The sequence below is a fragment of the Arctopsyche grandis genome, chromosome 10 (genome assembly GCF_051622035.1).
Source record: "Arctopsyche grandis isolate Sample6627 chromosome 10, ASM5162203v2, whole genome shotgun sequence".
NCBI lineage: Eukaryota > Metazoa > Arthropoda > Insecta > Trichoptera > Hydropsychidae > Arctopsyche > Arctopsyche grandis.
Genome location: NC_135364.1, coordinates 20,907,371 through 20,921,352, shown reverse-complemented (window position 1 = coordinate 20,921,352; position 13,982 = coordinate 20,907,371). Strand labels below are relative to the sequence as shown.

The following is a 13,982-nucleotide window of genomic DNA, read 5'->3' as shown; positions in this document are numbered from 1 at the left end:
CATCATCCGTAAAAAGAATCAGCTCGCTAGAGATATTAAAATATTATGACATTTGTTTGAAAACTTGAAATACTAGTGGTTTTACCCGGTTTCGCTCAGTGTTCGTAATATAAATCGCTTAAACAAATGGCTAATCTAATAGTAAACATTCATATGTTTTTTTATTAAATTGATTTGAATTGAAAAAAAATAATATTCAACGATATCAATATCGTCGGCATATAAACTTTGATTTGTTTGATGACGTCACGGATTCTACGACCCAAAACTTACATAGTCTCTTTCGAAATTATATATTAGATGTGATGAAAAATAAGTTTTTGTCAAGAAAATTTGTATTGGAAGAATTGTTAGAATTCCGTTGTTACCAGGGCTGAGTCTGAGTCGAAGCACTTCAAGTGGAGTCGGACTCGGACTCCGACTTCTTTTTTTTATTATTTTCTTTAATTGATGTATTACAATTTGTGTCAACTAGAGTCTCCAATTTTAATGAAATAAATCCACTAATAAATATAATTTTAATAATTTATTTATACAAACCCTGATTTTAAATTACATTATAAATAAAATCGTTGAATTGCGCGTATTTTCATGTTTTGTGGCCAAAATTGATTGTTTCCTCCATCTCATACTGATTTTATTTTGATTTTTACTTTATTTTCACATTAATTTATTTGTGTATGAAATTCAGTTCGGTGATTATTCCGCAAAAAGTGATCTCGCGCAAGTCACTAAAATCTCGATCACGGAACATCTGGTACCCAAAAACTCATCACGCGAAATATTGTACTAACGAGAACTCGAGTGCTAGATTTTCCGTGGTCGAAATTTTAGTGACTTGCGCGAGATCGCTTTTTGCAGAATAATCCGTTTACCATGAAATTCATACACATACACTATTATGGGGGATGAACGAGTCATATAGCGAGCTGCCACACTATGAATGTACTTACTTTTTATTTATACCTATTTCATTTCATTTCATTAATTATTCAATAAACTGAGTTACATGTCATATTTTAGTGATTATTTTATTTCCTGTTTTTTATATTTTGAAAATCGCTATTGTAACACTGCGTCCTCCTCATCGTCCTTTAAGTTGGCAGAAATGCCAATGGTTAGGTTGGCATCCTGCTACCCCCACTCTCCGGACATAGATCTGCGTGCGAGCATGGACAGACGAGCTATCTTCTCTCCAGATATTCACCTGAGCGGGATCACATCTCGTGCCCAGCATTCATCCATGCACGGTTAAGCTCAGAAGTAGCTTGTAGGCGGGGTACGATGTGTTGACCGTATCCCGGCCTAACGAAACACTGTTGTGTGGTTCAAAGATGGGGTCACCAATGTAGGCGGGGTAGCGATGTGTTGACAGCGCTGTTGGATGATCAGAAGGTTGCGTAGATCACGTCGGAGTAGTACCAATGTAGGCGGGTTACATGTGTGTTGACCGTATCCCGGCCTAACGAAACACTGTTGTGCTAGTTTTATAAAGTTTTATTGTTTGCCTATGGTTGTACAAAGGTATGGTATTTGTGGGCAAAAGTATGTCGTTCAGCGGTCTCTGGATATGGTAGAGTGTCGCTGGCTCAGCATTCAGCTATGTACGGAAGGTCTCTGGATACGGCAGTGTGTTGCTGGCTCGTCCGGCTGGTTGATCTTCCAAGTCCGCGTAGTGTAGTGGTGGCTGGTCAGGAGCTGTATGTTGACTGGTCTGCTGCTGTGTGTCGACGCTTGCTGCTCTGGGTCGACTGGCGTGGTTTGGGTTGTACCTCCTTTTATAGTGTTTTTGGAATGCTTGGTGGAAGTGGTTATTGACGCGTACGAAAGGAATTTTGTTTTCGTCGAGGCGTCGAATTTTCTGGAATGCTTGATGGAAGTGGTTATTGACGCGTACGAGAGGAATTTTGTTTTCGTCGAGGCGTCGAATTTTCTGGAATGCTTGATGGAAGTGGTTATTGACGCGTACGAGAGGAATTTTGTTTTCGTCGAGGCGTCGAATTTTCTGGAATGCTTGGCGCCTTTCCGCTCGATGTATTTTAATGGTGGCGGCGTGTTTCGACCGTTTTGGTTCCACTCGACTGGTAGGGGCGTTCCGCCTGAGTTTAATATAATGACTGCAGGTGCATGTCGTCTGGGTTTCGGGAATGTAGTTTGTTGTTGCGGAATATTCTCGAAGGTTTCGATGACGATGACGACGACGAGATTCCTACATGGCTCTCCGGTGAGTGTTAGCGATGTGTGTGATTTTGTGGGAATCTTGATGTGTTGGAGTCTATTGACTCGATGGCGTCGTTGTTTGTCCGGTTGTGCTGGAGAAAGTTGTCTCAACAGCGGGTCTTGTGTTGCATGCCGGTCCAAGTCTTGTTCTCTACCAGGTTGCTTATTTTGGGCGAGCTGCGTTGGTAGTGAAGGTTTGTGATGGCTTGGATGGTGCTGTTGTGCAGGCTGCTGTGTTCTGCGTGGAGTCATTCGCGTGACTGTTTTGCTGGTTGTGCTGGAGTTAGTTGTCTCGGCAGCGGGTCTTGCGTGAAGAACGTTGGTTGACGAAGTGCGTTGAGTGCTGGTCTTCGTTGGTTGTGCTGGAGTTAGTTGTCTCGGCAGCGGGTCTTGCGTGAAGAACGTTGGTTGACGAAGTGCGTTGAGTGCTGGTCTTCGTTGGTTGTGCTGGAGTTAGTTGTCTCGACAGCGGATCTTGCGTGAAGAACGTTGGTTTACGAAGTGCGTTGAGTGCTGGTCTTCGTTGGTTGTGCTGGAGTTAGTTGTCTCGACAGCGGGTCTCGTTTTGCGTACCAGTCCGAGTTGTTCTTTTCTACCATGTTGCTTATTCTGTCTAGGCTACGTTGATAGTGAAGGTTGGTGGTCTGGACGATGTTGTTGTGCAGGCGTTGTGCTGGTTGTGCTGGAGTTAGTTGTCTCGACAGCGGCTGTGTTGTGTTGGAGCTAGTTGGCTCAGTGGCGATTTGTTTCGCCGGTTGTGCTGGAGTGGGTTGACTCAACAGCGGGTTGTGTTGGTAGCTGGTCCATATGTACTTTCACACCATGTTACTGTTTCGGTCGTTACAATGGTAGTGAAGGTTTGTGTCGGTCTGGACGGTGCTGTTGTGCAGGCTGCGGCGTCCTGCGTGTGCTCATCGAGGTGATGACTCATCGGAGGTGTGATGAGCGGTGCTGGCGGATCAACAGTAGTGGATCCATTTGGTTGTTGTCTCCGGGTTGCGTCTTGTTGTGGCGAAAGCTGCGGAGTTGTTTGACATGGTCACTAGTTGTGGGGACATGTAGCGGACTGCGTTTGAAGTCTGCGTTGAGGGTTGCGTTGTAGACTGCGTTGTAGGCTGCTATGTAGGCTGCGATGTGGGCTGCTATGTAGGCTGCGATGTGGGCTGCTATGTAGGCTGCGATGTGGGCTGCTATGTAGGCTGCGATGTGGGCTGCTATGTAGGCTGCGATGTAGGCTGCTATGTAGGCTGCGATGTAGGCTGCTATGTAGGCTGCGATGTGGGCTGCTATGTAGGCTGCGATGTGGGCTGCTATGTAGGCTGCGATGTGGGCTGCTATGTAGGCTGCGCTGTGGGCTGCTATGTAGGCTGCGCTGTGGGCTGCTATGTAGGCTGCGCTGTGGGCTGCTGTCGTGGCGGCTGTTGGTTGTTGTGGAGGCTGCACTGTGGGCTGCCGTGTTGACTGCGCTGTTGACTGCTATGAAGGCTGCGTAGTTCTAAGATGGGGTCACCAATGTAGGCGGGGTACGATGTGTTGACCGTATCCCGGCCTAACGAAACACTGTTGTGTGGTTCAAAGATGGGGTCACCAATGTAGGCGGGGTAGCGATGTGTTGACAGCGCTGTTGGATGATCAGAAGGTTGCGTAGATCACGTCGGAGTAGTACCAATGTAGGCGGGTTACATGTGTGTTGACCGTATCCCGGCCTAACGAAACACTGTTGTGCTAGTTTTATAAAGTTTTATTGTTTGCCTATGGTTGTACAAAGGTATGGTATTTGTGGGCAAAAGTATGTCGTTCAGCGGTCTCTGGATATGGTAGAGTGTCGCTGGCTCAGCATTCAGCTATGTACGGAAGGTCTCTGGATACGGCAGTGTGTTGCTGGCTCGTCCGGCTGGTTGATCTTCCAAGTCCGCGTAGTGTAGTGGTGGCTGGTCAGGAGCTGTATGTTGACTGGTCTGCTGCTGTGTGTCGACGCTTGCTGCTCTGGGTCGACTGGCGTGGTTTGGGTTGTACCTCCTTTTATAGTGTTTTTGGAATGCTTGGTGGAAGTGGTTATTGACGCGTACGAAAGGAATTTTGTTTTCGTCGAGGCGTCGAATTTTCTGGAATGCTTGATGGAAGTGGTTATTGACGCGTACGAGAGGAATTTTGTTTTCGTCGAGGCGTCGAATTTTCTGGAATGCTTGATGGAAGTGGTTATTGACGCGTACGAGAGGAATTTTGTTTTCGTCGAGGCGTCGAATTTTCTGGAATGCTTGGCGCCTTTCCGCTCGATGTATTTTAATGGTGGCGGCGTGTTTCGACCGTTTTGGTTCCACTCGACTGGTAGGGGCGTTCCGCCTGAGTTTAATATAATGACTGCAGGTGCATGTCGTCTGGGTTTCGGGAATGTAGTTTGTTGTTGCGGAATATTCTCGAAGGTTTCGATGACGATGACGACGACGAGATTCCTACATGCTATACAATTTCTAGAGCTCTCGCCCTCTTCATACGGCGCTGTTTACGGAACAGCCAGAAGTGTCTACGTAGAGAAAGGGCCTCGTGACCTGGTCTCCAGCTTTTCTCCCGCCAGCTCGTACTGCTAACTGTGATTCAACGAGGAGCATTGAACCAGGAGAACTACTACGACAGATAACAACACATCATGCGCATCCCAACGTGGGAGCCATTTCCGCGCGTAAAGGTGTTCGCCACACTATTATTTCTAATACTAACAATTTTATGTGTTGGCAACAAAAATTGATCTTACTAAAATCGTTCAAGTTAGAGTCGGTAAATTTTGATCCGACTTCAGAGTCCTGATTGTTAAGGCACTCTTCCACCGAATACGTTGACGCAGACGTATCGTTTTTGCCCATACGAATGCACATACGTCGCGTTGACGTATGTTCTTTTGCGGTAGTCAGTTGCGATACGTCTGCGTCAACGTAGGTAAACGGACTACTAGTCATATGTAAACCAGTCACAGGACAACCGGTCGCTCTAGATCGGTCACACGTGATCACCCGTCACCCTAAAACTGGGCACACCCTAAAATCGGTCATCCAGTTTTCTCGTGACCAGTTTTAGGGTGTGACCAGTTTTAGTGTGAAGGGTGATCACGTGTGACCGATCTAGAGCGACCGGTTGTCCTGTGACTGGTTCACATATGACTAGTAGTCCGTTTACCAATTTTACATTAAAATGTTGCCTGTAATAAAACATTATAATGCACTATTGTGGTAACACTGTTTTGACAGTTGTGTTCGCGTGAGATTGAGGGGAAAGGTAGAGCGAATGCCGGCCCATGTCTCGTTTGTATTGAAGAACTGTCAGTGAGCTCCATGTCCAAGGGGGGCAAACGCTCCAGTGGGGGTGGCGGCGGGGGCGCAGGCTCCGAGGGCGTCGGCAATCGTCCCAGCGTCTTCGAACGACTGGGTACAAAAAAAGAAGGCGGCCGTCAATGGGCAGGTACGGGACCCATAGGAATTGGCCTCGGTCCTGGCACTGGAGCTGCTGCCACGGCTGCTGATAAGCGACGCGATGAGAAGAGACTCCTATCGGCTGTAGTAGTCCGCGAACGGGAACGAGAGAGGGAGCGGGAACGAGAACCGGAGCGGGCCGATTGGGCGGAATGGACTCGCTCGTTGGAGAACGCAGATGCGGATGCTTTAGAACAGCGACGTCAGCAGCTACAACTCGAGCTAGACATACAGATGAAAATGGAGTCAAATAAGAATCGTCGCAGCAAGCGAGCTTCTACTTCTTCCTCCTCGCGCAGTTCTAGTTCTACCAGCGTCTCCAGTTCGAGTTCTGGTGGTTCCACTTCCTCGTCTTCGTCAGCTAGGTCAGTACTTCGACAATGACAGTTGGACTTGATTATTATGATACTCAAAAAAAAAATCGATTTTTTTTTTTTTTTACAAGTACTTCTATACGAATTTAATTTGTGTATTTATGCTTGAATAGACGATAATGTATAAGACACTTTCTACATTGTAACACAAGAATAATTTAGATTTTCTTCGCGAATCAAAAATCTTTTTACATAACATATTACTAATGAGGAAGTTTGTTTCTGAATAATTTTACTTTGAAAGCATTATGATGAAATTTGGACAAATTTCATAATCTTATATATATATATTAAGACAATGGTTCAAAATCCCTTGCACTGTTAAGTATATTGTTTCCGATGAGTCAAAATTTGCAGATATATAAAAATTATAATAAAAACTTCTTTTATCTATCAGATGAGGTCAAATTTTCTCATTATAACATAACTTCATATATTGTTATCACGTACATATGTATGTATGTATATAAAGTAACAATGACATTTGATGGGCTGAAAACCAGACTGGTACAAGTTACATTTTTAAAAAAAGCTGGTTTAAGTGCTAAAATAATAGCATTCATATATGCTATTATTTTAGCACTTAAACCAGATTTTTTTTTAAATGTCATTTGTACCAGTCTGGTTTTCAGCCCGTCATTTATGAAAAACACCCTGTGCCATTTATTACTGGAAATAATATTTCATAATAACTCTTTGTAAAAATTTGTACAAAATATAAATTGCAAGTTTTTAATATAACCGAGCAATTATATGAAAAAACACTTAATTCTTTTGATTTTTTCCAAATTTTCATGACTATGTTTGTATTTAATAAATTTGCCTTTATATATACATTTAAGTTTAATTTAACTTTTGTAATGTGTTTTTAGAGAGGTGAGAAAGAAAATTCGGAAAATTAAATCGAAGCGGAATTCTAGTTCATCGTCAGGTTCTGATCACCTTTCGAAAAAGAAACATCCCAAAGATGATCTCATCAAAAGAGATAAATCTAACGGCTGTAAACTGGCGTCTCTCAAAAAAGACGATAGAACGATTAAAAAACGCGAACCACCCGGTGGACTCAAAGCTAAAATTCCTCCAAAATCTAAGAAATCTCTGTCGCCTGCAAAGAAAACCGGAGGAACTCCGCCGATCAATAATAAAAATATTCCTAAAGGATATATTTTGAATAAGAATAGGACCCGTTCTAGGTCTCCGCGTAAGGATAAAAACAGAAGTCAATCTCCTAATGTCAGTAAAGATAGAGAAAAAGAAAAAGACAGGGAGCGTGAAAAAGAGCGCGAACGTGAACGATTAAAGGAAAAAGAGAGGGATAAAGACAGAGAGCGTGATAAGGATCGCGATCGCGATCGAGACAAAGATCGCAGACGAAGCAAATCGCCCAGATCCAAGCCTCGATCTAGATCACCGCTACGAAGACACGAGTCGCATCCACCTAAGGATCCGCGTAGGAAAGATAGTCCTACTAAAAGCAGGGGCTCGTCGAAAGGAGGCGCTCGGCAAGACAACAGTTCGGATAAACATAGAGGTCGCATGTCACCTAAAGATGACCGCAAAGACGACAAAAGAAAGGATAAGGATTTCAAAGATCGCTCTTTGGAGAGGCGTAAAGATAAACATGACGATAAAGACAGGCATGACAGGGATCGCAAAGATAGAGAGCAGCAGAGAATAGAAAGGGAAGCTCAACGCGAAAAGGAGCGAGAAGAAGCTCTAGCCAGGTGTCAAGAAAGGCAACGTGAAAGAGAGCGCTTGAAAGAACAAGCTAAACGGGACAGCGACTCTAAAAGAAACCCACCGAGAGGTCGAGATAGGGATCGAGGTCTGAATAAAGGACTCGAAAAACCAGGTCCGGACAAACCTGTCGAAAGACTTTTACCAAGACCGGAAGAACGCTTGGCAGCACTCGCAGCCACCAATAAAAGCCTAGGTTTGGAAAGGGCCATTTCGTCCAATCGGGAAAGATCAGAAACGCGCACCGAACCACGCAACTCTCGAAAAACTGATAGGTCTGCCGACAGGGACAGGATCGATCGATTGCCCAAACGTCCGTCGGATAGACGTAGCAGCATCGACAGACCTGATCGTAACGAATACAGTCACAGTCTCGACCGATCGTACGATCATTCTCATTCAATGGATCGAAGCTATGAAAGACCCGGCGAAAGATACGACGACATGGTCAGCCTCGACAGGGAGAGGGTAGATCGATCTCCAGGCGCGTATCCGTTACAAGGACACGACAGAGACTTGCATTACGACTCTCCGTACGATATGCAAGGCTCGCACAGTCGTGGATATTTGGATCCGGACGAACGAGCATACGGAGACCACTTAGACGAACACCACGCGTTAGATAGAGGTATACTTATTAAACTTCATTATGCCGATTAGTTGAATGTTATTTATAATTTAAATTTGTTTGAAGGTTTCATCGATGACAGGAGAAGTAGGGACTGTAATAGACGCGATGATCTTTCGTGGGACGGACGAGAAAATTCAATGGATCCTGAGCGACAATATATGCATCATGCTCAATTATCCCATCAACATAAGGATTGGGATAATGATGACTATCACGGAGATTGGAACCGTCAAGATCGTCATTGGCAACATAGAGATTCACAACACAAGGTCAATTTTTAAATATTACTATTGTACCCGTTGATTTCAATGGGTGGTTTCGAAAAGGAATTGATACACGAATTAAAATAAAGTTATATGCTATACATATAAATATAATGTAAGGTAATTTATAGGCATGTGCACGTATTAATAGTAAAATATCGAGTGCGCGCATTACACGCTTGCCGATTCAACCCGTTCACCAGTTCGAAATGATGAATGAATGTGTGTACGCTCCCGCGCAGCGCATCTGACACCGACATCACCAAGTTACCAAGTTAGGTGCTCAATATCAGGAGCACATGTTAGACGCTCAGGTACCCACTTCACTGCTACCCTGCGTCACGTGGACCACTTCACGCTGATTGGTTGTGCGCCTCGTTTGTGTGTATTTATTTTATTAAACATCTTTGTTACGTACACTCGGATTAGGCCGAGTAAGTGCAATCGGATTAGACCGAGTAGCGTCCCAGAGACTGTGTGACCATTATAATTGGTTTCGAGGATTATCTCCCTCTAGAATGCACTTAGCGGGGGTAGCAGTAACTCAGGGTCGCATTCCGGTAGAGTTCTCAGAACCCACGGCGGTAGCATGGGACATCTAGTACGTGACCATAACAATAGGCAAGCAAACCAGACGTTGAAGATGCCTTGAGCAACCGACCCGTTATAAGGCGGTACTTATGCGATATCAAGACATTCTGGACGGAGCACTGCCAGTGCGTGTATCTTATTAATCAACAATAAATGCTGTGACACGACTTTGGCCTTTTACTTAGATCCTCCACCCACCCCTACGCAACATCTTTATGCACAACATATACTCCTGGCATTCTAAAATTTGTTTTTTTGAAATCTCCGTACTGGTCGACGCGTCCGCCACATACCCACATACATACATACATCGCGTCCGTTTTTATATATATTATGCTTACATTAGACTCGGTTTACATAATTGAGCGTTTATTCATTTTACAGGGAATGGATTGGCCTGATAAAGAGCGAGATATTGATGGCAACTGGCATTCTCATCGGCAAGTATCAGGCGGGAGCAAGAACTCTAGAGGTAGAATACATGGTATTATGATTGTATTTCATTTTATGTGCTTTAAATATTGTATTGATTTTAAATATACTGTCATTCGAACAATTTTAGAAGAAGGAGGAGGTTATAGAGGACGCGTAGATCACAATCGAGATCAGAACTCGACACATGCTCACTCTTTGCCGTCTAAACGCAGTAGAGATGCACCGGCTGAAGCACCCGAGGTGAAGAAACCGTGCACACCCAACGTACAAAATTCCTCTACAGGCTCCGTACCAAACTTGCACACATCAGTCGAGGCGGAGAATCCTCCGATACCGGACGATCTCAGCGAAATCAGTGACGACGCCGATGAAATCCTCAATAGGGACGACGTGAGTATTTTACGTGAAACTAACTTTTTTTTTTCTTTCCAAATTAATAAATATATATATATATATGTAACTGCATTTTGAAATTGGGTTTTAACACTTGGCTTAACATTGTGACGTTGAGGGGATGCACTGCGAAATTGTTGGTGTAGCATTTGACAAACTAATGTGTTACTATTTTATACGTTTCGCCTAATTTGGTGCAGGAATTGTCTGAAGTAACAGAGTCGGCGACGGCGGCGACTGATCCGCCTGAAAATCAAAACACTGTTGATCATTACGGGATGATTGATCTACAACAATTCAAGCCCGACTATGAACCTGTAAGCTCTACAATAACTTCCGTTTCCTGATTCTCTTAATTTGCATGATCTTTTGTATATATATATATATATAGATATTTATGCATGAATGCTAAAATAATGCAAGTATATTTGGATAACTTACAATTTGCTAAAATAACGTACGCTTCTTGGTTTAGATCGTTTACTTATCATTATTGAGTTGTGTATTCGTTTCCAAGGATTTTTTTTTCATTATTTATATGTACTGTACTGACGTCATTCAACATCATAAAAATTATAAAAGAAAATATCAATGTATGTAAAATAAATTTATTTATATATGTATATTGCTTAAATAATTAGCTTTTCATTCTTGGCGTATGTATTTTAAAGACCATCTCAGAATCACTGATTGATTGGTGTTGAAACTACACGCCATGTTTCAAATTATTTTATGAAAGAAATTTTAATATCAAATTATTTACATTTAAATATTACAAATTTTTTTAAATCTATTGAACTTTGCTAACTAATTATATTTTAAATTATAGATGATTGAGCATGTACCACCCAAATCAGCTTCAAAACAAACTACGAAGGATGTCAATGGTCAGAAAACGGAACCGGTACCAATATTACAAAAAGTATATAAACCTATTACGTTTTTTTTACTATTTTTGTATTAAAAATATTTTGAATTGATTTTTTTTCGATTATTATAACTCAAATTTTGACTGTCTATATTCCAGGAGGCTAATTCTTCAGTTGAAAACAAACCGGATCAATCTCAAGAGCAACATGACGGTGAGGATGGTTTGGATAATTTAGATTTTGAAGAAATATCTGACGGTGAATTGGAAGAGGATCAGAGAGTAAAAGGTTAATGCTAATGATTTTATTGAAATTTTGTATACATATTCATCCAGCAGCATAGCTTGGTGGTTACGTTTATGCTAACCACCGAAAGGTTGCCGAGTTCGATCTCGTGGGTTGACCTCGACTGAAAAATAATTTATTCAGAGTATTATCCTTGGTTCTGCTGGTCAGACTTGGATATTTGTGACTACAAGTCGATCGTTTCCTATCAGAGTTTGACAATTTATCTGATTTCATTATTGAAACGGTTCCTCCTCAAATTGGCCAAAACCATCCTACCCACTTTGTTAACACTATTTGAATATGTTTTTAAAAATTTATACATGTACAACTTTATAATATCATAGATGTCACTCAGGGGCAACCCGAATACGGCACCATAAAAATTGGGTCCTTCGGCTATGCCACCTTTCCCAAAGTATAAATAAAAAATAAAATATTTTTTTCAATTAGTATTTACTCAAGTTAAGTGATTTTTGATTTGTATTACATAAATTGATTTCTTTACAGGCTTGGGTGACGCACTCGGCGTCGACTGGGCCAGTTTAGTCGCTGAAGTTCGTGGTAAGAAAGATAAAAATAACACCGACGAGAGTGATACCAAGGAAAAAACCAGAGCAAGAGAATATTGGCAACCTCGAAAAGTTCTTGCACGAATCGGTGTATCTCTGCATTTAGCCGGTAAAGGCATGATAAACGAAATATTCAATAATAAATGTGTTAAAAATGAAAAATCCTCAACTGAAAACCACATTGATGATGATTTCAAACTGACTCATCCCATAGCATCCATTCAGGTATATAACACAATATATACATAATAATTAATATATGTATGTATATTTATTTATTTATTAAATGTTAATAAACCCTCAATATAACAGGTTGCAATTGAAAGGCGGCGTAAACAAAGGCTATCTTTATTTGGAACGGAACATGGATTTACCAGAGCTCTTTGTGCTCGTCAAGATCTGGCATTGCGTCGACACCTTTGCAATCTGCCGGTAAACGAGTGTGGTCACGAGATTCATCCCCCGGAAGCACATCTCTTTGCTATGGCACAAAAGTTAATTCAAAAGACTGCTTGACATTAATTATAACTCGTCGACTTCTCAGTCGTAATGAAAAACATTTTATATGATAAAATTGTAAATACATATGTAGGTCGACAATGAATCATGAGTTTATTATATAAGTGTATGAATGTTTGTAGTGGAATTTTACTGCCTCAATAGAAATGGATATGTATGTAATTATATATGTGAATTTGAATACGATAAACATTTTAAAAAGAATAATATTTAAGTTCATGAATTTTATTTCAATGAAATGGATTATATTATATAAATTAAAATCAAGATATTGAGTGAGATACCGCAATGGAAATATAGAAAAATGTCAGCTTTATCAATGAGTTAATTTAAGACTTACATAGATATACTTTGGCAGAAATGTATTTTTAGTGATTTTTTTTTACAATGAGATTAATTTCAAATATTAAGAGGGCTGGACAGCAGCGCCTTGTCCATACAAACGTACTATACTTCTCCCTTCCTCAATTATGGCACTAGAGAAATTATTTTTTAATATGCTATGGATATCCACCATTGAGCTGCATCTATCGTTTTATTTTTTTGATTAATTATTTTTTATATGAGCTAGGAGCCGCCAAACATCTATAAAATCGCCTCTTTTTTACACCCACAAAACGAGTCCAGCGTGCTTATTTAACGGTCGATTTAAAAAAAAATACGCCGATAGATGCACAGAAAGTATCTTTCTTATACCGATGATGAAATTTTTTCAAAAATTGGTCCAGTTTTGGAGGAGAAAATAGTAAAATACGAAACCTCGATTTTGTCAATTTAAAATACGTTTTATCTGGTCGAAGCGCAACTGTCGCATTCACTCAATATATATATCGAAGAAAGGAAACGGTAACAAAATTAAGGTTTCAGGTGTACAGGCCTCTTAAATTGCTTAACTTTGGGTTTTATATTTAGTTTATATGTAAATTCTGTGTCTACGAATTCATAGTATAATAAATCAGATTAATAATCCGTAGAATGCAACATTATCAAGACGTAAATGTATTATCAGTAAATGCAGGCGCGGCTCGTGAATAGGAACTGCGGCGCTGCAGCACCCCCAGAAAAATTACAAAAAAATCGCATTTACAACTTGTATTTAGATATATTTGACATACTCATTAATAATGATTATGTCAAATATCTAATCATTCTTATTTAAATTATATTCACAAGTTGTAAATGTATACAAATGTGATTTTTTTGTATTTCTTCTGGGGGTGCTGCAGCGCTGCAGTTCCTATGCACGAGCCGCGCCTGAGTAAATGTATAGATGCGAATCTGTAGTAAATATGTTAGTCAATAGTTTTACATAACTCAATTCAATCCAATTCTAGCATAATATTAGCATTAAATTTTTTGCGATTCACCGTCTATGTTGTATGTATAATATGTATGTGTCTATTAAAGTAATAAAATTAATCTCGGTATTAACAGATTTTTTTCCAAAACGAACATAAAATTGATATTAGTCAATGCTATGTGGTCTTGTAAACTTTATTATTTGTAAAAAGTTCATCAAGGTAAGTCATTGGACATCTTGGTTGATATCATCCAACCAACGAAACTTTGGTTCACCGATTTTATTCCCAACTAACTAAATAGCCTGACATTACTAAATCAAATGAACGT

General features: G+C 40.9%; 1 protein-coding gene across 11 annotated transcripts; it reads left to right on the top strand.

Moving 5' to 3' along the window:
- The first annotated feature begins 5,340 nt into the window (after positions 1-5,340).
- LOC143918298 (uncharacterized) lies at positions 5,341-13,783 on the top strand. 11 transcript variants are annotated; one of them, XR_013261109.1, is made up of 11 exons: positions 5,341-6,049; positions 6,931-8,423; positions 8,490-8,695; positions 9,665-9,752; positions 9,843-10,105; positions 10,309-10,425; positions 10,938-11,030; positions 11,136-11,265; positions 11,773-12,059; positions 12,147-13,371; positions 13,580-13,783. XR_013261109.1 is itself a non-coding variant. In XM_077440109.1 (10 exons), the coding sequence occupies exons 1-10, from the start codon at positions 5,547-5,549 to the stop codon at positions 12,348-12,350; spliced, it is 3,384 nt and encodes a 1,127-aa protein (XP_077296235.1). In that variant the 5' UTR covers positions 5,341-5,546; the 3' UTR covers positions 12,351-13,782. The 11 variants fall into 11 exon arrangements, 4 of the variants coding, with proteins under 4 accessions (XP_077296235.1, XP_077296234.1, XP_077296237.1 ...); XR_013261110.1 differs by having other exon boundaries at positions 12,147-13,398; positions 13,580-13,782; XR_013261108.1 differs by having other exon boundaries at positions 9,665-9,764; positions 12,147-12,929; positions 13,602-13,782.
- The last annotated feature ends 199 nt before the right edge of the window (positions 13,784-13,982 follow it).